The sequence below is a fragment of the Tamandua tetradactyla genome, chromosome 9 (genome assembly GCF_023851605.1).
Source record: "Tamandua tetradactyla isolate mTamTet1 chromosome 9, mTamTet1.pri, whole genome shotgun sequence".
Taxonomy (NCBI): domain Eukaryota; kingdom Metazoa; phylum Chordata; class Mammalia; order Pilosa; family Myrmecophagidae; genus Tamandua; species Tamandua tetradactyla.
Genome location: NC_135335.1, coordinates 7,720,623 through 7,743,085, shown reverse-complemented (window position 1 = coordinate 7,743,085; position 22,463 = coordinate 7,720,623). Strand labels below are relative to the sequence as shown.

At 56.5% G+C, this 22,463-nt stretch overlaps 1 protein-coding gene across 5 annotated transcripts in view; it reads right to left on the bottom strand.

Moving 5' to 3' along the window:
• Window positions 1–626: 626 nt before the first annotated feature.
• The window catches only part of SPTBN2 (spectrin beta, non-erythrocytic 2), a 39,490-nt gene continuing 17,653 nt past the window's right edge, over window positions 627–22,463 (bottom strand). For all 5 annotated transcript variants that reach the window (XM_077115601.1, XM_077115603.1, XM_077115602.1 and 2 more), the window contains 27 exons: window positions 22,147–22,305; window positions 21,536–21,838; window positions 20,348–20,501; window positions 19,298–20,168; window positions 17,346–17,483; window positions 15,661–16,417; window positions 14,936–15,138; window positions 14,067–14,157; window positions 13,626–13,772; window positions 10,771–11,034; window positions 9,048–9,272; window positions 8,643–8,732; window positions 8,033–8,293; window positions 7,808–7,938; window positions 7,376–7,580; window positions 6,693–7,067; window positions 5,790–6,034; window positions 5,545–5,683; window positions 5,198–5,282; window positions 4,709–4,905; window positions 4,226–4,368; window positions 4,060–4,135; window positions 3,926–3,976; window positions 3,491–3,711; window positions 2,344–2,517; window positions 1,795–1,837; window positions 627–1,471 (listed from right to left, as the gene is read on the bottom strand). In XM_077115601.1, coding sequence (XP_076971716.1) covers window positions 1,238–1,471; window positions 1,795–1,837; window positions 2,344–2,517; window positions 3,491–3,711; window positions 3,926–3,976; window positions 4,060–4,135; window positions 4,226–4,368; window positions 4,709–4,905; window positions 5,198–5,282; window positions 5,545–5,683; window positions 5,790–6,034; window positions 6,693–7,067; window positions 7,376–7,580; window positions 7,808–7,938; window positions 8,033–8,293; window positions 8,643–8,732; window positions 9,048–9,272; window positions 10,771–11,034; window positions 13,626–13,772; window positions 14,067–14,157; window positions 14,936–15,138; window positions 15,661–16,417; window positions 17,346–17,483; window positions 19,298–20,168; window positions 20,348–20,501; window positions 21,536–21,838; window positions 22,147–22,305 — 5,982 coding nt within the window. In that variant the 3' untranslated portion in view covers window positions 627–1,237. The remainder of the gene's footprint in view (window positions 1,472–1,794; window positions 1,838–2,343; window positions 2,518–3,490; window positions 3,712–3,925; window positions 3,977–4,059; window positions 4,136–4,225; window positions 4,369–4,708; window positions 4,906–5,197; window positions 5,283–5,544; window positions 5,684–5,789; window positions 6,035–6,692; window positions 7,068–7,375; window positions 7,581–7,807; window positions 7,939–8,032; window positions 8,294–8,642; window positions 8,733–9,047; window positions 9,273–10,770; window positions 11,035–13,625; window positions 13,773–14,066; window positions 14,158–14,935; window positions 15,139–15,660; window positions 16,418–17,345; window positions 17,484–19,297; window positions 20,169–20,347; window positions 20,502–21,535; window positions 21,839–22,146; window positions 22,306–22,463) is intronic.

The following is a 22,463-nucleotide window of genomic DNA, read 5'->3' as shown; positions in this document are numbered from 1 at the left end:
TCATCAGATCTGAAACATTCCTCCTGGGTGTTTGTGTGTGTGTTTAGGATGTACCTGGTGGCTGCCCAGGGTGACTTTATTCTCTTGGTCAGTGGATTTCAAACCTGCCACTTAGCTGATCCCTGGTTGAGCTTCTGTGTGCTTGACTCTCCATTGCCAGGCTGAGTACTGGTTGTGACTAGGTTGTGGCAATGCTCTGCAGTCATCACTAGGATTCCAGGAGGGCCTGGACATTCAGTTTCAAAGTCAAGGACTGGAGTTTTCTATTGTTTCTTTTGTTTTTGAAAACGGTTGAGGGGATCTAGAGTCAAGAGTGTTGTGCATCAGGGAAGTTGTCACCCACTGCCTTTTGACATTAATACTGCTTATCAACATCATCCTGACCCATGGTGACCTTCTTGAGTCTATATAGAGACTTGGCATTGATCAGGTCAGAAAAGTGGAAGTCAATGTCATGGGGAAATAGGTCTGAGGTTGGAGACTCTCAGGATAACAAGGCTTCTTTGAGGAACTTTGAGGCTATGGGCAGAGTAGAAACCTGACACAGGGGCCCAGAGCAATTGAAAGACAGGGGCTGAGGCAGAAAGGGTCACAGTTAGGAAAACAAGGACACCCAGAGGCAGTAAGAGAAGCTGAGCTGTTTAATCACCTCCTTGGCCAGACTCAAGGCCATGGTTACCCCTGAACAACTCAGACCTGGAAGCTGTTGAGAATCACTGGAGATGGAGTGGCCAACGGGGTCAGAGGGTGAGGAGGGATAGGAAGGGGGAGCTTCGGCGTCTCTGACTCTGACATCTGGCACTTCTGCTCCTGGGCCCCGCATCAGCTCTGAGAGGTTCCTGGCCAGCCCCCAGGGGTAAGGAACCAGATGGGATGCCCTAGCTATACTGGGAGGACGACCCTGAGGCAGGGGCAGTCATTCCCCACATGGCAAACGTTGAGGGTGCTGTGCTGTCTGCACCGTGATGGGTGATAGAGGCGTAAGGTGGGGGAGGAGGGAGGAAGGGGGGTCAGATTGGGGGCTGCCTGGGTCCCACCACCAGTCTGGAATTAAATAGCAGAAGAGGAGCGTTGTCCCTGGAAACAGCGTCCCCAGTGACACTTCCTGGTGATGGGCTGACCTTGGCACAGACCCTAGCAGCAGGCAGTTGTCCTGACAAGAGGGTGGTCCCCGTTGACAGTCCCTGGCAGTTTCCCCAGCAGAGGGAGGGAGCTGTCCTGGGAGTCTTGCCCCCAACTACTTGCTCTTCTTGAAGAAGCTGAAGCGTTTCTCTCGCTCTCGTTCTCTGCCGTCCTTGCTGCGCAGTACAACAGGCCCCTCGGCCCCCGCGGGTGACACTGGGGGCATGGTCATGGCACGGGTGATGCCCCGGCTGGCACTGGGTGCCGCCGGCTCATCAGGCTCTCCGCAGGCAGAAGATGCCGTGGCGATGGCCGCGTTCACCACCCGGAGCCATGAGCTCATCTCTGCCTGCAGGGCGGACGGAAAGACAACTGGGCAGCTTCCAGGAAGTAGCAGCGGGGCAGCCGGCAGGTGGACGGGGAGGTGGGGAAAAGCAAAAGAACGTGGCAGAAAAACAACTCGACTGTTTCCTCTTAGGAGAAAGAGACCTCTGCGAGATAGGGAACGTGTTTCTGTGAAGCCTTTGCCAACATCCAATTGGCACAATGTCCAAAGAATGAGACACTCGAGGAAAAAGAGAGAGGAGAGGGGTGAAAGGGAGGTGGTGTCGGGAAGGATTCGAAGAATGGCACAGGGAGATGGGTGCGTGGGACAGGAAGGGGCCTGCTCACCTCATCCTTGGCCTGGAATAAATATTCTTTTCCATCCTGTAAGCTGTTGGGAGAGAGAGAAGCCTCAGGGCAGAGCTGAGATTCCGGTTTGCAGATCAGCGCTGGTGAGAACCCAATTATAGCCCAGAGATCAGGCAGGAGGGGGCTGGGCAGCCCAGCTGTAGCTCTCACAGCCAGTTCAGACCCGTTTTGTACATTATTCAGACTCTCGGTATTGTGCAAGCATGCATCCTTTTCTAAGGGATGGCAGAGGCCAGGGTGAGCTCACTTCCAACTGTGGGCCAGGCCTCCTGCTCCGGCTGCCTGAAGATCTTTTTCAGATCTTCCACCCACGATGATTTTTCCGCTTGACACTGAGCAACGTCAGGCCTGGCTCTTTCTCCTCTTTGAAAGGGATTCTCCCTCCTCTGCATCTCTTGCCCTCAACTGCCTGAGGGCCTGGTAGCTCCATTCCCACTGGAAGTAGCTCAGGGGACACCCAGCGCCCCCCTTCGCTTTGTAAACTCCCCACTTCCCCTCCCCTCCTGAGGACCAATCCCCTGTTCCTACCCCAGCTTGAAGACGTGTTTGCGTTTGCGGTAATCAAAGGCGACGCTGCCCTGGGCCCTGGCCAGGCTGACAGGCACTTCTCCGTGGTAGGGGACCCCTGCGCTGGCTGCCTTGGCATCCTTGTAGAAGCCCAGGCTCCCGCGGCGCAGGATGCAGTACACGTTCTGCCACGACCTGGGAGGGACATCGTGCAGGTCAGGAGGGGAGCCGGGCTGCCTGGGCGGTGGCCTCCATAGGGCCTGTACCCTGGGGGGATGGGTGGGTGTCCTGGGACTTCCAGCTCCATGCCTGTCTTCAGGCCCATCAGCTTTTTACGATTAAAAAATAATAATAATATTCTTAATCTTCTCAGACAAACACCTCCCCTGCCCCCATTTCCCTGGAAAGCTCTAATCTCCTTTCTCTGTCTGCAAATTTGCCATCTATAGTTGTCTCTCTGAAGTGCTGGTTTTTGTTCCTATGTGTCTTGCTTATTTTCTCTGACGGTGACATTTTCAAGGTTCATCTATGTGGCAGCATGTCTTAGAACTTCATTCCTTCTTATGGCCAAATAGTATTCCGTTGTGTGTCTGCAGCATATTGCGTCCATCCATTCATCTGTTGCCCGACATTGGCCTGTTGGGTTGTTTCCACCTTCTGGCTATTGGGAGTAATGCTGCTATGAAGGCTGATGCACAAGGATCTGTCTGAGACCCTGCTTTCACTCTCTTTGGGAATGTACCTAGAAGTGGAATTGCTGGGTCAAATGGTAATTCCGTATTTAACTTTTTAAGGAGCCGCCATATTGCTTTCCACAATGGCTGCGCCATGTTTGCATTTTCACCAACAGTGTGCTAGAGTTCCAGTTCCTCTGCAGCTTCTTCAACGTATTGTTTTTTTTTTTTTTTTAAGTAATAGTCATCCTTGTGGCTGTGAAGTGGTATCTCCCTGTGGCTTTCATTTGCAGTTCCCTAATGTAAGCCTGATCATCTTTACACCCCCCTAACCCTCCTGAGGCCCCACTCTCTGATCCTGAGCCCCCACCCCTTTATCAGAGGGCGTGTCTCCTAAAGGGAGCCCCTTTCCTCCATCTAGGAGGGCTTCGGGGAAGCCTCTGCAGAAGGCAGGACTTGGAGAGACCTGGGCACTGCAAGACCAACCCCAGCACCTGTTGGCAGCCTTCTTGCCAAAGGCTTCCATCTCCTGTTTGCGGCACAGCATCCCCTCCATCTGTTCCTGGGCAGAGAGCTCCGGGCCTCGAGCAGGCAAGCTGGCCATGTGGGCTGGCTCAGACGACCTGCTCTGGGGCATGGCAGAAGCAGCGGGACCCCGTGGCCGGGCCTGCTTCTCTCCCCGCGGCCCGTTGGCCTCATCCCCTGCACCAGAGCCCTGTAGGGGAAACAGCGCCAGTGACTATAGATGAAAGGGGAGAGCCCTACGTTGGGTGGCTAGGAAGCTTGATGCTTAAGAGAGAGATGGTCTCCACCCTGACCCCTGTCCTCTCCAATCCCATATAGCCCCACCTACCCACTCCCGGCTCACCCCCCCTTTCTGTCCCCCCATCTCCCAGTCATCAGCACCCACACTTCCAAGGGAAACTCACAGGCCCTTCTGGGAAGCTGCCCTGATCAAGTCTCTGTTGCTCCAACAGGGTCTACAAGGACAAGGAGGTGTAAGAGGACATACGAGGGGAACTGAGGATTCTGAGAGGGCTGCACTGGGGCTGCCTGGGGTTACCTGCGTGGACTCTGCATCTGTGCAGACTCCGTTAACAGTGGGGGGCTGTGTGGACGATGGTAGCCGTGGGTGGGTTCTGGAATGGCAGGAGGCGACGCTCAATGATAATTCCCTGGGCAGCTGAGGGCTAGCCCTCCTGCTGCAACCCTAGTGTCCCGGCTCTCACCCATCCCAGGTGGCATCAGGAGCCGCCTGGCCATCTACCAGGTCCCCTTCCGGCACACTGGCTGTGGGTTCTGGGGCAGGAGGCTGTCTTCTCCGTTCCTCCTCCTCCCTCTTCCTTTTCCGCTCCTTCTCCTGCTCCTCCAGCTGTCAAAAGATTCTGAGGTCAGAGTAGAGAAGGTCTCATCTAAGAGGGACTGGAGAAAGCGGACCTGTCCTAGTGCTAGTCTGATGAAATGAGAAGGGTGGAGAGTATAATTTGAGAAGGAGGTGGGGGTTACAAGCAGTTGGGAGACGGTGTTTTCAGCATCACTCAGTGGAATTGGTGACTCAGACATTTGGGACAATGGGACACTCAGGACACTTGCAGCTTACACCTGGCAGATGCCAGTGTTAATAGGGAGGGAAGAAGTGTCTGCTCCTAACCGCAGAGGGAGCAAGAGCTGGGGGGCTGGGCTGGGTGCTCCTGGGGCCCTGGAGCCCTCACCGCAGTGAGCTTCTCCAGCGCGGTGAAACGTTCCTCCCAGGCCACTGCTGACTTCTGGAAGGCTTCGTGCCGCTTGATGAGGCTCTCGACTTCATCCACTGTGCAGCCCAGCTCAGCGCTTCGCACCAAGGGCTCCTGGCTGCACAGCCAGGCCTCCGCCATCCCCGCATCTCTGCCAAACACGAGCACCTCCAAGACTGCAGGGGGTGGGGGTGGCAGGGAGATGGCAGGTCAGAGCGGGCACGGGAGGGGGCCTGGTGGTAGGGCACGGGAGGGGGCCTGGTGGCCGTGGCCACTGCAAGAAGAGGACGTAGAGGAAGCCATTGACCCAGAGCAGGAGCGGCAGGGCGCTGCCGAGGGTGGGCACTTCCAATTCCACACCCAGGACTCCTGGCCTCACCTACTCTGGAAATTAGAGTCACAAGACCCCCGGGCCCCTCCTCAGGGCCTGGTACTACCGCCGCTGCCCCGGCTCCTCCAGCTGCTCACCAAGCTGCAGCCATTCCATCTTCTCCTGCCACTTGTCAGCTGTGTCCTGGCGCCGGGCCTGCAGCTGAGACAGCTTCTCTGAGATCTGGAGGGAGCAGAGAGTCAACTCAGCATCTGGTGGGGCCTTTCCAAGGTCCCTGGGGCGGGGGGGGTGAACTACTGATTTCTACTTTCAAGAGACAGAAAGTTCTGGGGGAACAGATGGAATGTGGGAAATCCCTGAGCAGCTCCAAGGGGAAAGACAATGAAGGATTTCTTCAAAGACGGGATGCAAGATGGCTTAGAGAACAAATCTGGCTGAGTCCTCCAAAGGATGGAAGGTCTGGCCATGCCCAGGCCCCCCCTACCTCCTCGGCCGCGTGGTGGCTCCTGGCCAGCAGCTCCTGCCCCATGCTGATGCAGGAGGAGAAGCGATCCGCCCTGGCCTCAATCTCTGCTTTGATGCCCTGATGGTTTTTGATGACCAGATCTGCTGAGGACACATCCCTGGGGGACGGGGGTGGAGTGGTGAGTGGATACGGAAATGGTATTGCCTGCTGCCCACGCCTCCCCCATCACAGCCGGCAGCCCACAAGGCCTCCGGGTGCCTCACCGGGGCCGCTCCTGGGCGTCCATCTGCAGGTTGACCCCATCCATCCACAGCATCAGCTCCCGCACGGCCTTAAGGAATCGGAACTTGTCCGTGGTGTCCAGCAGCAGCTGGCGGCGGGCGGCGGAGCTCCCCTGCAGCTGGGCCCAGGCCTCGGCCACGGCCTGCATGTGGCGGCCGATCTCCTCGGCCTTGTCTCCGGCATAGGCCTTCTGCAGCCGGTGACCATCGTCCTGCACTTGCTGAACCTGCGGGGCCCCGGGTTGGAGTCAGGGAGCACCGGGAGGCTGGGAGGAGCTGTGGCCTCCCTCCCTCCACCTCCTGCCCTTTTTACGAGCCAAAGAAGCAGAACGAAGAACAAAGGGTGGGGGTGGGGGGAGCAGGGAAGGCTCAGGGCTGTTGCCCAGGTTGAGCCTGGCCACGCCTGCCCTGTTGGGTCTCCTTGGGGGGTTCTGGGTTTAGCCCCGGGGTGACCCTTTAAAAGGGCTGCTGACCAGCTGGCTGAGCTCTCAGCGGGCGGTCCAGGACGCGAAGGACCTCTACGGTTTGTTAGAATGGCCTGAGAATGGACTCAGATGGGGGCTGACCGGGTTTAAATACTCAAAGGAAGAGTTTACACTCATTTTGGGCTGGGCGGGACCAACAGGCAGCCTTTAGCACAACATGCAGAATCTTCTAGACACTAGAATCACCTGAAAATGACCCTGGCCCTCCAGGAGGCTTGTCCCCTGGCCAGGAACGTTCTCCAGGAGCAATTCCTAAGCGCTTCCCAACACAAGCCTCCAGAGGATGCACCCCGCAGCCCCCAACCATTTCCAAGAACTGCTCTGGAGTTCCCAGAGCCTCTTTGATTCCCCCTGCAGAGTCGCCCCTCACACGCACCCCCGGCCCCGTGCGTGGTCTGACCTGCGCACTGAGGGCCTGGATGTCGTGCTCGTAGGCACAGTGGTGGCGCTGCAGGGTCTCGGCGGCGTTGAGGTCGCGGCCCGTCCCGTCGGGGAGCTGCTGCTGCTTGTGCTGCACCCGGGCCAGGGCCTGGCGTGCCCCGTGCAGGAAGCGCTGCAGCTCGTGCGCCGCGGCCAGCACCTGGCCCCGCGTGTCCAGCAGCTCGAGCAGGTCGGCCCAGGCCTCGTTGAGGCTGTCCTTCCACTCGGCCACTGTGGCCCGGGCGGCGTGGCCCCCCGCGATGAGCCCGTTGGCCAGCGTGTTGGCCCCGTCCACGCGCTCCTGACCGATGGTGCTTGTGTCCCGGGAGAACTCTCGGAACTTGTCCCGGAGCATCTGGCGGAAGGAAGGGGCGGTGAGAGTGACGCTGCGCGCAGATGGGCGCGGCCCCCCCCCGCTGAAGGCGGTCCTCTCACCCCCACACCCGGAACCCACTTGTGTCTCCCCGGGGCCACAGGAGGTTCCTTTGCCAGGGTTGTGCTAACGAGCAGGCGCGGCTGGTTCCCCATGCCCACGCCCACTCCCGGGCCCCGGACCTCCTCTCTGCACCCCCGAACCCGGGGGGGGGGGGGGGGGGGGGCCTTGTGCACCATGCCCCGGTCTCCCGGCGGCTCCTCGCCTCTCCCGGGGCCTCCTGCACTCACCGTCACGTGCTCATAGTCCTGGCCCAGCTCGTGGGAGGCCGCCACCACCTCGCGCTCCTGGATCCACTGCTCCAGGTCGTCCAGCTCGCGGCGCAGCTGGCACAGCCGGAGGTGCTCCTGCAGGCGCTCCCGCCGCTCCCCAGCCAGCTCCTTCAGGCTGGCGAACAGCTTGTCCACCTGGGCTTGGCGGATCGAGATCCGCGTGCTGCAGGGGGAAGGTGGGGGCGGGGGGGAGGCACTTGGATCCCCGGCCCGCTCTGTTGAGTCTTGCCCTCTGAGTCCCCCAAGTGCTCGCTGAGCCTCCGCGTCTCCAGCTTTCTAGGTGGTTCTGCACACACGCAGTACAGCAGGTACCACCATCCCTGCATCTTCTGGGCGGGCCTCCCCCTCTCCCCGAGGGTGGTGGCCGCTTCGCTGCCCATGGGCGCTCACCTCTCTGGGTGGTCGTGGTCAATCATGTCCTGACTGCTGGCTGCCAGCTGGTGGATGGTCTGGGCGTAGCCGGCCAGGCCTTGCTCCAGCACCTGATGCTTCTTCACCTCGGCCTGGGCACTCGGCTCGTCCTGGGGGGAAGGGGCAGGGGGGGCACTGGGAAGTGGGGGCCAGGGAGGGGAGGACAGCAGCAGCCCCGAGGCCGGGCCCCGTCCCAGGGCTCACCTTGGCCTTCTCCTGGCCCATCATGTGGAGCTCCTGCTCGCCCATCCAGGCCTCCGCCTCGGCAGCGTCGCGGTAGAACTGCTGCGCCCGCAGGGCCATCTCCAGCCGCTGGCCTCGGAGTTCTAGCTCGTGGCTCAGGCGTTTCCACATTTCCTGCAGCTGGGCCAGCTCCGGGCCTGCGGCGGCTGTCCCCAGAGCCCGCTGCCGCTCTGTCAGGTCTGCGATCCGGGGCTCGTGGCCCTGTATCTCCTTCTGCAGCGTCTGCCCGTGGCCAGGGGAGGAGAAACACGGGAGGGCTTGCCGAGTGACCCCTGGCCACGTGGCGCCCCCTTACAGCCACTCGTCAACCAGCCCTCCCCTCCCACTCTTGCCTCTCCCTTCCTGGTACCATGTCACCTCCCTCTTTTCGGGCCCAGGGAATCCAAGGATCATGACCCCTTCAACCCACGCGATCTCTACCGAGCCTGCCCCCTCCCGAAGCGGGGCAGGTGAGACACTGACATCGAGGATGGCTCCCAGCCTAGCGGCAGAACCAGAGGCACCCCTAAGAAGAAACAGGCTTCCATGTCTGGGGAGGCTCCGGGGACCTTCTCTGTAATCTGGGCCTCACCTGGTTTTTCTTCATGAGCAGCTGGACGCTGGGCAGATCCTTGCCATGTTCCCTGGAGCTGGCCATGGGTAGCCGCTCCGTCACCCACAACTGGATGAGAGAGGGGGGGCATCAGGGGTGTCCAGAGGGCAGAGTGAGTGCCAGGGGTTGGGCAGTGGGGATACCGGGGTGGAGAGGGGCGGAGGTTTTCTAGGGCTACTGGAGTGCGTGCATGCAGGGGAGGGGCACCTCTGGTTTTGGGGTCAAGGGACCTGGCATTTCCAAATCTCCGTAGGGGAAGGTCTGCAATGCCAAAGGGAGGAGGGCACTGAGCTCTGCAGCATCTCCCGGCACCCAGGTGGGGGAAGGACCCCCATGGGGCAGGGAGCTCTCTGTCGTGACTGTGACCGGGTCCTAGCGACTCACGATCTCATCCTCCACGTCCCGGTGGAACTGATGCTGCTCGCGAGAGGCCTGCAGGCGCTGGCAGCGCTCCTTCATGGGCTGGCACAGGGCCCTGAACTTCTCCTCCACGGCCCTTGAGGTCCTTTCCACCTCCCCTGCACCCCGGTCTTCCTGGGCCAGGGCTTTGGCCTGGGCTTGGATGGCTTCCACCTCCTTCTCTCGCACGGCCATCTCCCGTTCCAGCATCTGCCAGCCGCAGGAGGGAGAGGTTAGCGACGCCCTTCCTTCTTCACACTCAGAGGGGACACCCATCCTCAGTCGAGCCTCTAGCATGGCTTCTCATCCCCCAGGGCTCAGCCACCCCCTCCCAGAAGAGAGAGGACCCTCGTGGCTAGATCGGTGCATTGCACACTTTAATATATATAAGAACCCCAGGGAGCACACTGTTCAAAGATGCAGGTTCCCTGGTCTCCACCCTTTGCTAGTTGTCGTTTATTGACTCTCAGTTCCAAATCCACCCTTCTTCACCCGCTCTGAGACGCCAGACCGTATAAACACGTGTCCTTTTTCAGCTGGGACAATGTTAGGCCTTACAGTAGAGGGTGCTGGAGGGGCCCCACCATGCCAGGCAGAGGAAGGGGCTTCTGTTCCTGGCGCCTGTAGGCTTCTCTTCTAGTTCCTACAGCTAAACTGCCAGTGGCGTGCAAGAGCTCCCCGTGGCTGGCACTCCGAGCAAGCCTCACTGGGACTGCAGCAGGAAGCTTCCTGTTGGCTAGTCCTGGCTTGCCATTCGTGGACCAGCTCGGGCCTATGGAACCCCAGCCAAGTTCTCAGCTGTCCAGCAGGTCTCTGCTCTCTCCCGCGGGGTCTGAAACTCAGCCTTGGGGCAAGGAGAGGGCAACTTCCAATTTATCCCTTCTTAGGGTACTTTTCCTCAACCCTAGAGATTGTAGCTGCTGCTTGCATGTGCTACCCCTGTATTCTGAGGACAGGAATCAGCAAATCCAGCCCAGTGCCTATATTTTTTACACATTACTTATGGTTGCTTTCATTTGCTGCCTGTTTTTTTTTTCTTTTTTTCTTTCTTTTGTGGGAGAGATGCAAATGTTCAAAAAAATGATCATGGTGATGAATGCACAACTATGTGATGATATTGTGAGCCACCGATTGTGTACCATGTGTAGGATGTTTGTATGTCAAGAACGTCTATATGTCTTGTCTGTTGTGTACAATAAAAATATTTAAAAAAAAAAAGAATGAGAGCCTTCTATCCTGTACAGTCCAGTGTCCTGCCTGGATACATCCCAGAGTATGCCATGTGACTTACCGTAAAACAGCAGCACCTATTCATTTACATATCAGCTACAGCTGCTTTTGCCCTAGAAGGACACAGCTGGATGCACAATACCCCAAATGTTTACCACCTGGCCCTTTACAGCAAAGTGTGCTGACCCCTGCACTCCAGCTCTCTTTTTCTCTCTCATTAATTACCACTTTCTACTACTCCACAGTTCTTCTTACTCAAGTTCCCCTGTTCCAATGACAAGTATGGTTTCTGTCCCCTGACTTTACCCTCAGGCCATCTGACACTGGTGGCCCCAACGTATCGGTCTGAGAAAATACCAACAGAGATGTCACTTGCAAGACCTGAGAACGATCTCCCCAGTCTCAAGAGCCACAGACCACCTCCACCTTTCTTCTGCTTTTCAACAGTCCCCACCAAAGACCCCCCCCCCCAGTGTACCTGCTGCTTCTTGAGCAGAATGTTGACGCTGGTGAGGTCCTTGCCGTAGTCATCCGAGTGTAGCTGCGCCTGCAGGCTCTCCAGCCAGCTCTCCAGGGCGGAGCAGCTCTGGGCAAACAGCTCGGCTCGGTTGGCGTCAAACAGGCTGCGGGCCTTGGCCTGGGTGGTGTTTTCCAGCTCATCCCAGCGCTTGTGCAGGTTCTCCAGCTTCTCTGACACCAGGGCTTTCAGGTCTGGCTTCTCCAGGGTCAGCTCCCGCCCCTCCTGGGTGACGGGACAAAGAAGGAGCAGTTGTCAGAATTAGACACCATTGAACTTGACAAGCCAAGAGCAGACCTGGGACCTAAAGCACCGGGCAACAGTTCCAAGTTCTTGTGTGTTCTCATTGATATACTCTTCTCGAAGGGTTCAACCCTCTTCTCAAGTGCCCTACCCTCACTGCTGATCTGAACCCTGTAACTCTTTCAGGGTCTCCAGTACACACCTCATCTCAATGAACAAGCCAGGGTGACCTTTTCCTTACTTTGAATCCCCTCAGTGCTTGTGGTTCCGAGCGTTGTATTGCATTTGGTCTTGTTATTATTTGCTATCATTTCAAGGTTTTCAACCCGTCACCCCTCACTGGAGTGATGATGCCCAGTGGGTCCCACCTGGTCCCCCCACTTCCAGCCTTTTGGCTTGGGGGCTCCGGTTTTCCAGGGAGGTGGGGAAAGCACACTCTCTTAGCCTGTGTGCAAGAGAAGCTGGAAGTACTGGAGAGTTCAAGCCTCCAGAAACAGCCGTTGACCAGTGATGGACAGGGAGGTGATGGATCAAGCTTTCTTGTGCTCTGGTTGGGATAAATCTCATGCGTTTTCTAGGGTGCGTCCCAGAGGTCCCCTTTGGGACTGAGCATCAGTTGCCCACTAGGAAAACTGGCATAAGAGCTACCCTTTGTCAACTACCTTTCCTTCTCCATCTCGTTTCCCCTCCTCATGTTTCCTGGGGTCACCTCCCCAAAGAAATGGCCTGCACTGGAATCCTTGTTTCAGGCTCTGCTTAGAGGGGAACATCAACCAAGACGCTGCCTTCAGGCCACCTTACCCAAGGATCCCAGGGCGAAGAGGGTCAAGACCTAGCAAAGGCTGGGTGGCTTCCCTGGTCTCTGCACAACCCTCAGTTGAGCGCTCACTCCTGAGGTGGTGAACAGGGCTCCCCAGGACCTCGCCCACCCAGCCTGCCCCCCGCATCTCTTCTTCCATGGGGCTCCATCACACGTTCTCTACTCCCGCCAGACTATACCCAACCCCCCTTGCTCCCCATACAGGCACCCTACTTCCACACCTCTGGTTTTCTGTTCATACTGTTTTCTCCATTTGGAATCATCTCTCCCCACTGTCTCTGCTCATGCACCATGTCTGCCCTGAGTGCTTGGCTCCTGGGAGGCCCAGACCCCCTCTCTCCCAAGCGCCCAGGCTTTATCTGGCTCTCCCAGGGCACCCATCATGTTCTACTCTTGACTCAATTTGTGTCTAGGTCTCATGTCCTGATAACAGAGTCATTTCATAAAGGTGGATCCTTAATGGAGATCACCTTTGTTCCCCTCTTGGTGCTTCGTGGACAGGAGCACAAAGTAAACATTTGCTGATCAAACAGAAAAACTGAACACACACTGGTCTCCTCCTCTCCCCAACCATCAGGCCTCAGAGGGAGGAAAGCATTTTTTTATACACCTTGCAGCACCTAGCAGAGTGCTGAGTGTACACAGTGCTCTCCAGGTATATTTGCTGAGTGAAAATAAAGTTTTACTGTCCTCAGCTCTTGAGGAGGAAATGGGGGGAGGCCAAGTACCAGGAACAACATGACGCAAAGGCAAAGCTCTGCAAACTTTGGCCCTTGGGCCAAATCCAGCCCACTGCCTGTTTTCGTAAACCAAGTTTTATTGGAACACAGTCACATTCATTTGTTTTTGTTTACTGTCCCTGGCTGCTTTTGCACCATAACAGCAGAGTTCAGTAGGTGTAGCTAAAATGGTATGAGCTGCAAAGACTACAGCATTTACCATCTGGTTCTTTACAGAAAATGTTTGCTGACCCTTGCTGAAGAGTGTCATTCTTATACACCAATGTTTACAGCAGAATTATTCACGATAGCCAAAAGGTGGAACCAACCCTAGTAGCCAGCAACAAACAAATGGAGAAACACAATGTGGCACTGACACACAATGGAATATTATTTGGCCATAAGAGAGAATGAGGTGATGAGATGTGCTGCAATGTAGAAGAATCTAGAAAACATTAGGCTCAGTGGAATAAACGAGGCACATAACCACAACTGCTGTATGATGCCACTCATAAGGGATGACTAGAAATAGCAGGTTTGCAGAGATAGAAAGGGATTAGAGGCTACCAGCTAGAGAGGGGGTGAGAGGCGTGTTTGTAAATATAGAACAAATCAACCAACCCAGGACAAGCCAGGACTGGCCCATCAGCCTCCTGCCTCCCTTTCCAGAATGTTTCTCATCATGTCATCCACCACCTACCTCAGTGAGCACTAAATGCCAAGGGGGGGTGGTTTAAAAAAAAATTGTTGTCCTGCTCTGGTCCCAGCGAGGTATCATGTTGACCCAAAGCTGTAGTTTGGCTCCCTACTAATTTGCACATTCTCAAAGTGCAGAGTCACTGTCCCGCAGGCCTGAGACGTTTGTCCCCCAGGCCATCATCTTCCACCCTGGAGACGTGGCAACACAGGCCCCATGACTCCTGGCCCTGAAAGAACCACACCCCGAAGCTCGGACCTTCCCCTTGACCGTGCTGGCCCTGCCTGGAGATGGCCCCAAAGGATCTCTTCCTGCTGCTCCCGTCACACCCGCTCACCTTGTCCACTTTGTCCAGCCAGTCCTTGTTCGCGGCCAGCTCGGCCATGAACGCTTGATGCTTCTGCCACTTGGTGTGGAGGTTGCGGGCCTCGTCGTAGGACACGTCCTGGGCCGTCAGCATCTTCTCGTCGACCCAGAGTTTCAGCTGGAGCGAGCACAGGGCGGGGACGGGGAAGGACAGAGAACATTGCAGAGGGGCGGGAACAGCAGGGCATTAAACGGGGAGAGAGGGTGGTTTAGAAGTGGAGGACCTGGTAGGTGTGTGGGGGGGGAGGAGGACCTGGTAGGTGTGTGTGGGGGGAGGAGGACCTGGTAGGTGTGTGTGGGGGGCTCGGCAAGAAGGCATGTGCAGGTGCGTCGAGACGGACGTATCCTATAAGGAGTAAAGATGCGGTGGGAAAGGGTTGGCCGGGGAATGGGGAGGCCCTGGGGACCTTACCTCCTGACAATCTTGTAAGAAATGCTGCCGTTCTCGGTTATCCCGAAGGCGACCCAAAAGCTGCTGCACTGCTTCTTGATTTTTCCTGTGTCTGCATCGATAATAAAACCCTTGAATTACTGGAAAAGGGTCATGATCCACTAACTATCCCTAAAGTTTTTAGTCTTTCTACTATGGAGATAGGGGCTCCCAGGAGCACTACAGGAAAACTCAGGAATCTTGATTTCCTGTCCACCTTCCCTTGGGATTAGGACTTCCTGCTCCCTGGATCCCCTCCAGTCCCTTGGGTTGCCCTCTACCACTTTTTTTTTTTGAACATTTTTTTTTTATTGTGAAATATAACATATATACAAAAAAGCCATCAGTTTCAAAGTACTTTGTAACAAGTAGGGATAGAACAGATTTCAGAGTTTGGTATGGTTTATTGTTCCATGATTTCAGGTTTTTCTTTCTAGCTGCTCTAAGACACTGGAGACTAAAAGAAATATCAATACAGTGATTCAGCAGTCATACTCTTTGTTAAACCCTATCTCCTCTGTTATAACTCCTCCTTCTCCTTTGATCTTTCTCCCACTCTTTAGGGGTATTTGGGTTATGCCTATTCTAACTTTTTCATGTTGGAAAGGGGTTTCAACAATATGGGATAGGGGGACGGAACTAGTTGATAGTCTGGAGAGACCGGCCCCTCTGGGTTTCAGGACTTATCTGGCCTAGGAACCATCTGAAGATTTTAAGTTTCTGGAAAGTAATCTTAGTATGTCCCTCCACTATTTTTTGGCAGCTCCCCTCCCTCGCCGGTCAGTTTGTTGGCACGACATCCCCCATCTTTGAGGCCCCTTCCAGGCATCAGAGAGAGGTCCTCACCATACCTCCTCTCGATGGAGTCCGCCTTCTCTTGGATCTTCTCAGCATGGATGTTGCCTGCAGACACTAGCTGGCGCCCGGCCTCCAGGAGCCCTCGGATCCGCTCGCCATTGGCGTCCATGGTGTTCATGAAATCTTCCAGTTTCTTTATAGCAGCATCAGCGGCTTGGAGTGTCCCCGGCATCTCCGTGTGGGACAGCACATATTCCTGGGTGGGAGGGGAGATATCAAGTTCACTTCTCAAAGCACAATTCAGTCTTGTGGAAGGGCAGAGGCTCGGAAGGGGCTTCCCTAGAGGGCATATCTGAGGGGTACAGGCCCATCTGGAGAATGGTATGGTAGACTGCATAGCTCTGAATATGGATGAGGTAGGGCCAGATTTCGTGTGAGTCTCAGAAAATTTACAAGGGAGCCAGGCTGGAGGGCCTTTCATAGTCCAAATACCTGCTTCATTTTATTTCTAGCTACTGATTCAATTTCTTTAATAGTTACATGACTAGCCAGGCTTTTTAGATCTTCTGAAGTCAGTTCTGGCAAGTTGTGTTTATACCTTCTTTTGATTTCACTCCCAGGTTTCTCTAACATGTTCTCCCGGCTCCTCCTGTTTTCTCAATGACTCCACCCACTATCATTTCTTGCCACCCATTCTCTTCACAGTCCCCACCTCTCCCGGGTCCTATTTCCCTCTTCTTCCTGGTTTGGGACTTGGCCCCACACTCTGGGCTCTCACCTGGCTGCTGAGCACGCCCTCAGCTTGGCGAGCATCCCGCAGGAACCCCTGGAAGCCATGGGCTTGGGCCAGGCGGCCTTGCCGGCTCTCCCACATGCGGCCCAGCTCCTCCCAGCCGGTTCCCAGGGCCTCCAGCCGCTGCCGTAGGAAAAGGCACTGGGGATCAGCCTGGTCCCGGGTCACCTCCTCACCCAAGGCCCGCAGCCTGCTGTACTCGCCCTGGGCCCGCTCCACCTCTCCCCGCAGGGCTGCGTGTTGGGCTAAGAGGGCCTCTGCCTCGGGCAGGGTGGCCGGCCCTTCTTCAGAGGCCACTGCGGTCTGCGTGCGGCCCAGCCAAGCCTGGAAGTCGTCCAAGCTGCGCAGGAAGTCCTGCAGTCGCCGTGCCTCACCCAGAGACTCCTCTCGGCGCCGCATGGTGGCCCTTAGGTCCTCCCAGCCGGCTTGCACCTCTCCAAGTCGGGCGTTGATGGCGGGGGCTTGGGCTGGGTGGCCAGCAGCCAGGGCGTTTGCCTCTCGAGTCAGTTCTCCCACCCGGGCGGCGATGGCCTCCAGGTCCCGCTCGGTGCCGGCCAGCTTACGCTGCAGCGCCAACACCCCGGCCAGATCGTTGCCCAAGCCCTGGGTGGACTCAATGACCTTAGTCTTCTCTCTCATCCAGGCCTGGGTTTCCGTGCACTCTAAGTGGTAGTTCTGGATGCTTAGGGCGGATGTCAGTGCTGCCTTCTTCCCGTCTGCCAGGGACCGAAACTGCTGCCACCTGGGAGCAGTGGAAGAGTCTAGAGTTTGGAGGTGTTCAGTTGCCCCATCCTGCCCAGTTATATTTAGAAGCTTCTTCCCTGCTTCTCTCTCCCTTGGTTACCCACCTGCTTCTTTTTTTTTCAATGTTGGTAAAATATGCATAACAAAACTCATTGCTTTGGCCAATTAAAAGTATACAATTCAGTGGCATCTAGGGCATTTACTGTTGTGCGACCATCACCACTCTCTAGTTCCAGAATATTTTCGTCACCCCCAAAGGAAACCCCACACCCCCTAAGTAGTTACTCCCACCCCTCCCCTCCCCCGAGCCCCTGGCAACCACTAATCTGCTTTCTGTCTCTATGGATTCGCTTATTCTGGATATTTCACCTAAATGGAGTCATGCAGTATTTATCCTTTTGTGTCTGTTTTTGCCACTTAGCATGTTTTCAAAGTTCTTCCATATTGTAGCATGAATCAATACTTCACTCCTTTTTGATGGCTGGATAAATTTCCATTGGAAGAGTAGAGCAAGTTTTGTTTATCCATTCATCCATTTACAGAGAGTTGGGTTGTTCCTACCTTTTGGCTGGAACATGTGTGTACAGGTTTTGTCTGGCTATCTGTTTTCAACTTGGGTGTATACCCAGGAGTGGGTTATGTGCTAATCCTATGTTTAACTTACTGGGAAATCGCCAGACCACTTCTTTCGCAAGAGGCTGCTCCCCACTCATTTTCCCTTTACCCCGTCTTTCTTGCTCCCCAATCAGCACCAGCCTCTTCAGTCTATCGCTACCTCCTTTCATCCCTTTCATCATTTCTCCTCCCCTGACATACCCCAGATGGGTTTCCTTCCTCGTTGTTAGCCACCCATCCAGGACCTGACGGAACTCTCCTCCACCTGCCGCCCTGACCTGCTGCATTCACTCTCAGTCCTCCAGCCCCACCTGTGGTTGAGCTGCCTCTGGGTGTCCACAATGCTGTCCCTGCTCGGGGGACTGGCCTTCAGCAACTGCTCGGCGATGTCGTTCACGGCAGTAATGCGCGCTGCGAGGGCGTTCATCTCAGGCTCCAGGGTCTCGAACCTGACGGCGCGGAAGGGGCTGGGCGTGAGCCGTGGAAACCAGTCTGCACCCCCGCAAGCTCCTCTCCCTCCCCCGAGGCATTCTAAGATGAGTCTTGCACCTCTTAGTCTAGGAGGTTTGTTGTGTCTGTGGGTCAAGGCGGGGGCCCTTAGGCCCCCACCACTCCCCCCCAAAACAAATCACCCCTGAGTTTTCTCAAAAAGATGGTGAACATTAAAGAGCAGGGGCAGCTGCACTGCAGGTCAAACTGGCACAGGGCTCCACTCTTTACCCTCCTGGGAATGACCCCTTAGCTGTCTATATGAGTCCCATGCAACTAATAAACGTTAAAGAATGAAGTGATAACCAGAAATACTTGTTGGCGTGATAAAGGAGTGAAGTTTAACTTCTCCCAGGTATATTTTGTAGCCTAATAAGACAAGGGCCAGCAAACTATTTTTGGTAAAAGGCCAGACAGTAAATACTTTCAGCTTTGCGGGCTGTATAGTATCTGTTGCAACTGCTGCTAATACAGTTATCACTTCCACATCACGACTTTCCCCATCCTGGTTTCGATGTATCACGGGTCGGTATAAGAAATTAAACAGGAATTTTGTGGAAGACGCAGATGATGCACGAAGACCAGCAGACAGAAAAAGTTTAGAAATTCAGAAATGCACAAAATATATGTATAGTATTACATAACATCAACATGTTTTATCTTTTAATACCAATAAAGTACTGTCAACAGCCCAGAAAAGAAAAAGAAAAAAATGCAAGACTTCTTCCCTGGTAGGAGTGGAGGGCCAAAAAAAATCCTATGTGGGATTTTCCAGATTGCAGGGGTGCTGCACTCATAGACCCCAAGATGTGGAAGGGATAACTATAAAGTGCAAACAGCCATAGCTGACAGAGAAACAAATGGGCGTGGTAGTGTTCCAATAAAAACTATATTTACAAAAATAGGCTACGGACTGGATGTATCCCAAGGGTCATAGTTTGCTGACCCCTGTAATAGGATATTTTGAAAATTGAAAAAAAAAATCCTTCATTACGTTTTTTTTTTTTTTTTTAAGAGAATCGTTTTTTTTATTTATTTCTTTTTACATGGGCAGGCACCAGGAAACAAACCCGGGTCCTCTGGCATGGCAGGCAAGCATTCTTGCCGCTGAGCCACCATGGCCTGCCCTTCATTATGTTTTTTAAGCCCTCCAGAAAAATCTGACTACAGATGGAATAAAAGATGATATTGGGGTGATAATAAGGAATTGCTCTTCTTATTATGAGATAATGGCTTTGTGGTTCTATAAGAAAAATCTTTTCCATATGACGTCAAGATTTATTACTGTGGAAATGAAACAATTTCACAAGAGGTTAATCACTGTCTCTGTTTAAAAGATTAAGACCTTCAATGCTTCAGCTATTTTAAGTCCATATACTGTTTATACATATCTATATAGGATTTAAGAATGCTTCCTCTTACTTCTGCAAGGGTGCATCCTGAAAAATGTAGAGTGAAATGACAATAATGGGGATGCTTCAAAAAAGCAAATAGAGCAATATTTTTCTTTTCTTTTTTTAGGCACGGGCAGGCTCTGGCAATCAGACCCGGGTCTCCGGCAAGAATTCTACCACTGAGCCCCTGTGGCACTGCCCAATAGAGCGCTATTTTGATCCTTCTTAGGTCTGGGTGGTGGCTTTACAGGGCCTTGTTGCATAGCAAGAGCTGGAGATTGAGGGTGGGGCCTATCGGCGTCAGTATTGATCCCCTTGCAGCCCCCAAGGCCATTTCAGGTGCCGGGGTTGGGGTGGGGGGACACCCGCGGGGACCCTACCTTTGCTGCACGACCTCCAGATCCTCCAGCCGCTCAGGCAGGGCCAGCCCGTTGAGCCACTGCTCCTTCTCCTCCACCCAGAGCCCACAGGCTCCGGCCTCACTGAGCATGGTGTAGAGCGCCAGGGCTGCCTCCAGGGCCCGGGCCCGGCCGCCAGCCCGGTCCCGCAGCTCCTCGTAGTGGCGCTCCAGGCTGGGCACCCTGCCCTGCACCTCGGCCTCGCGGCTCAGCACGGGGGGCAGCGCCGCGGCCTGTTCCCGCAAGGCGTCCAGGGTGGGCCGGTGGCCTCGGATCTCCTCCTCCAGGGCCCGGTGTTGCCGGGCCAGGGCCTGTGTGGAGAACTCGTCGTGGCCCAGCTCGGGGCTGGACACCAGGCGCAGGGCGTCCACCAGCCAGGCCTCCATGTCGTTCGCGTCCGCCTGGAACTGGTAGAGGCTGGCGGCCTGAGCCAGCCGCTGGGCCCGCTCCTCGGCCAGCGCCTCGAGCCGCTCCCACTGAGCCTGGAGCTCAGACGCGCGGGCGGCCGCCTGCCCCGCTCCGGGGTGCCCCTCGGCCACCAGCTGCTGGCCCTGCTCCAGCGTCAGCTTCAGGGGCCCCAGGCGCCCGCTCATCTCGCCCCGCAGCGCCGCGTGCTTGTGGAGCAGGCGCAGGACGCCGGTCAGGTCCCGGCCCGTGTCGGCGGAGGCCAGGAGGTGCTGCTGCTCCCGCACCCAGGCCTCCGCCTCGCCCACCTCCCAGAGGAAACGCCAGAGGCGCCGGGACTCCTCCAGCCGGGCCCGCCGCGCCGCGGCCAGCTCGCACAGCACCTCGTAGCTCCGCTCCAGGGCTGCCACCCGCTCCGACACCAGCTGCGGGTCGCATGGTTTGTACTCTGCAAGGGCAAGGGGGGGGCGGTCTGGAGCTGTGACCCAGTGCCCCCGCCCCTTCCCCCGACGGCTGCTCCACCCTTTCCTTCCTGGCCTTAAGCCTGGGTGGGGCCCGTCATCCTTCACGTCCCCAAGTTTTCCCGATCCCAGCCCTCCTTCGCCCAGGTCCTTCCCGCGGCTTCACCTTTTTCAGGGTCGCAGAAGCGCAGGGCAGATGCGCTGATGGCCCGCACGCGCTCGGCCTGCACGCCGATGTCCGCTTCCACCAGCTCGTGCAGCTGCAGCAGGTCCTCCACTCCCGCCAGGTGCTTGCCCAGGTCCTGGGACTGCAGCCGGCCCTGCCAGGCCCACGTGCACGCTGAGGCCCGGCTCCCTCCTGGCCCCGCCAAGCTAGATGAGCCCCGCGCGCTCCCTGCTCCAGGATCTACCACCCCTCCTGATGTCTTTGGACGGCTCCAGGGGCTGTGCCTTTGCCGTGCACACCCGCCCCCGTCACCTACACACACACACTGATACCCCAGCCTCCTCCTGCTCAACTCCCCTCCCTTAGACGGATGTGCTTCCTAAATCCTGCTCCTGGAATCTCTGCTGTGACTCATCTTCTGGGCCTCGGCAGCACCACCATCCTCCCATCATCACGGCTCCCGCTGGCCCAGCCGTCTTCAGAGTCTCTCCCAGACCCAGCCTCCCCCTTCCCCACCTCCCAGCATCTGCTTCCACTCTGGGCCACCCACAGTCCTCCTTCACCCTTGACCAAAGTGACCTTTCTGAAGACCTAAGTCAGAATCACATTCTTCCCCTTTTCAGAATCTTCTAGAAAGCCCTATGAATGCTCCATGTTACTCTGAAGAAGCTGCAGATTCCGTGCCCGGCTCTATGAGGCCCTCGGTGTACCGACCGCTGCAGCCTTACCTCCTGCCACTGTGGGCCCTCCCCACTCTGCTGGCACCCCCAGCCTGCCTCCTGACCCTGAGTGGGCCATGCTTGGCCAAGCCTAGGGCCTTATATTCGCCAAGCTGGCTCCTTCCATTATTCCATTTTCAGCTTAAATGGCACCATTTTGGAGGGGCCATCCCCATCCACCTGATCAGGCAACCCTGCTCCGGTTCTCCTACAGCTCCCTTCGCCAGCTGCCATTTTATTTCCACATCCACGTGTCTGAGCATCAGCCTCTTCCCACTAGAACTGAGCCCCTTGATATGGGGACCTCTCGGTTTCATGCATTGGAATTGGGAGAGCGCCCTAGGCCAGCACATACCCTATTGTGATGGGCTGAGCAAGTGGGCGAGAGTCCCCACGGCTGCGCCCTCGTGCAGGGTCCCTGTCCCCCTGAGCTCCGGCCCCACTCTCGGGTGCCCCCCACCCCGGGTACCTTCATCTCCTCCATCCAGTCCATGAGGTACAGCAGATCCTGGAACACCTTCTGCAGCTCCAGGTTGAGAAGGAGCCGCTCGCGCCGGGCGGCCACCATCTGCCGCAGGAAGTCCCAGAGCCGCGCCACGTTGTGCTGCCGTGCGGCGATGCGCTTGATGTCGTGGTAGCGCTCGGCGGCCAGCTCGGCGGCCACCGCGTCCACCGCCTGCACCCGGCCGCTGTAGGCCACGATGTCCGTCTCGATGGCCTCATGCTTCCTCACCGCTGCCTCGACGGCGGCCAGCTCCAGCCCAAAGTTGTCCTGTGGCCGGGTGGGGTGGGGCAGGGTGGTGTGGGAACCAAGCAGACGGCTTCTCTGCTTGTCCCTGCGGTCTCCTGGGTGCATCTGTCACCAGATGCCAACTCCCCGGGGTGTCCTCTCCTCTCCTTCCCAACATCTGCCTTCTGTTCAAACCTCCAGCCCCTGCTTCCTACACTTCTTGGCCAGCTTCCCTCCTCTCTTGTTTCATTAGCCCGTACACTACAGGGCTGCTTGTCCCCCCACGTCTCTCTCTCGCCTCTCCTGACTGGCGTGGCTGGCACCTGGGGCCCCCCTTCCCTGCGCTGTACCTGGGACACAAGGCGCTGGTTCTCGCTGAGCCAGGTCTCCCGCATGGCAGCCTTGCGGTCGAAGCGGGCGGCCAGCTGCTCCAGCTTCTCCTGGCGGATCAGCTCGGTACGCAGGGCCAGCTCGCGCTCATGCTCGGCCTTCTCCAGCCGCTCCCAAGCCTGCGTGGTGGGGACGGGGTCAGTGCTGGCGGGCCAGGGTTCAGGAAGCCAGTTTGGGGAAGTGTCAGCGGGGCCGGGGGTCCAGGGTTAAGTCCCACGGAAGCTGGGTCTGGTGAGCCTGTGGAAGGTGGCCGGGCAGACCCCTAAAAGGCAGGGGC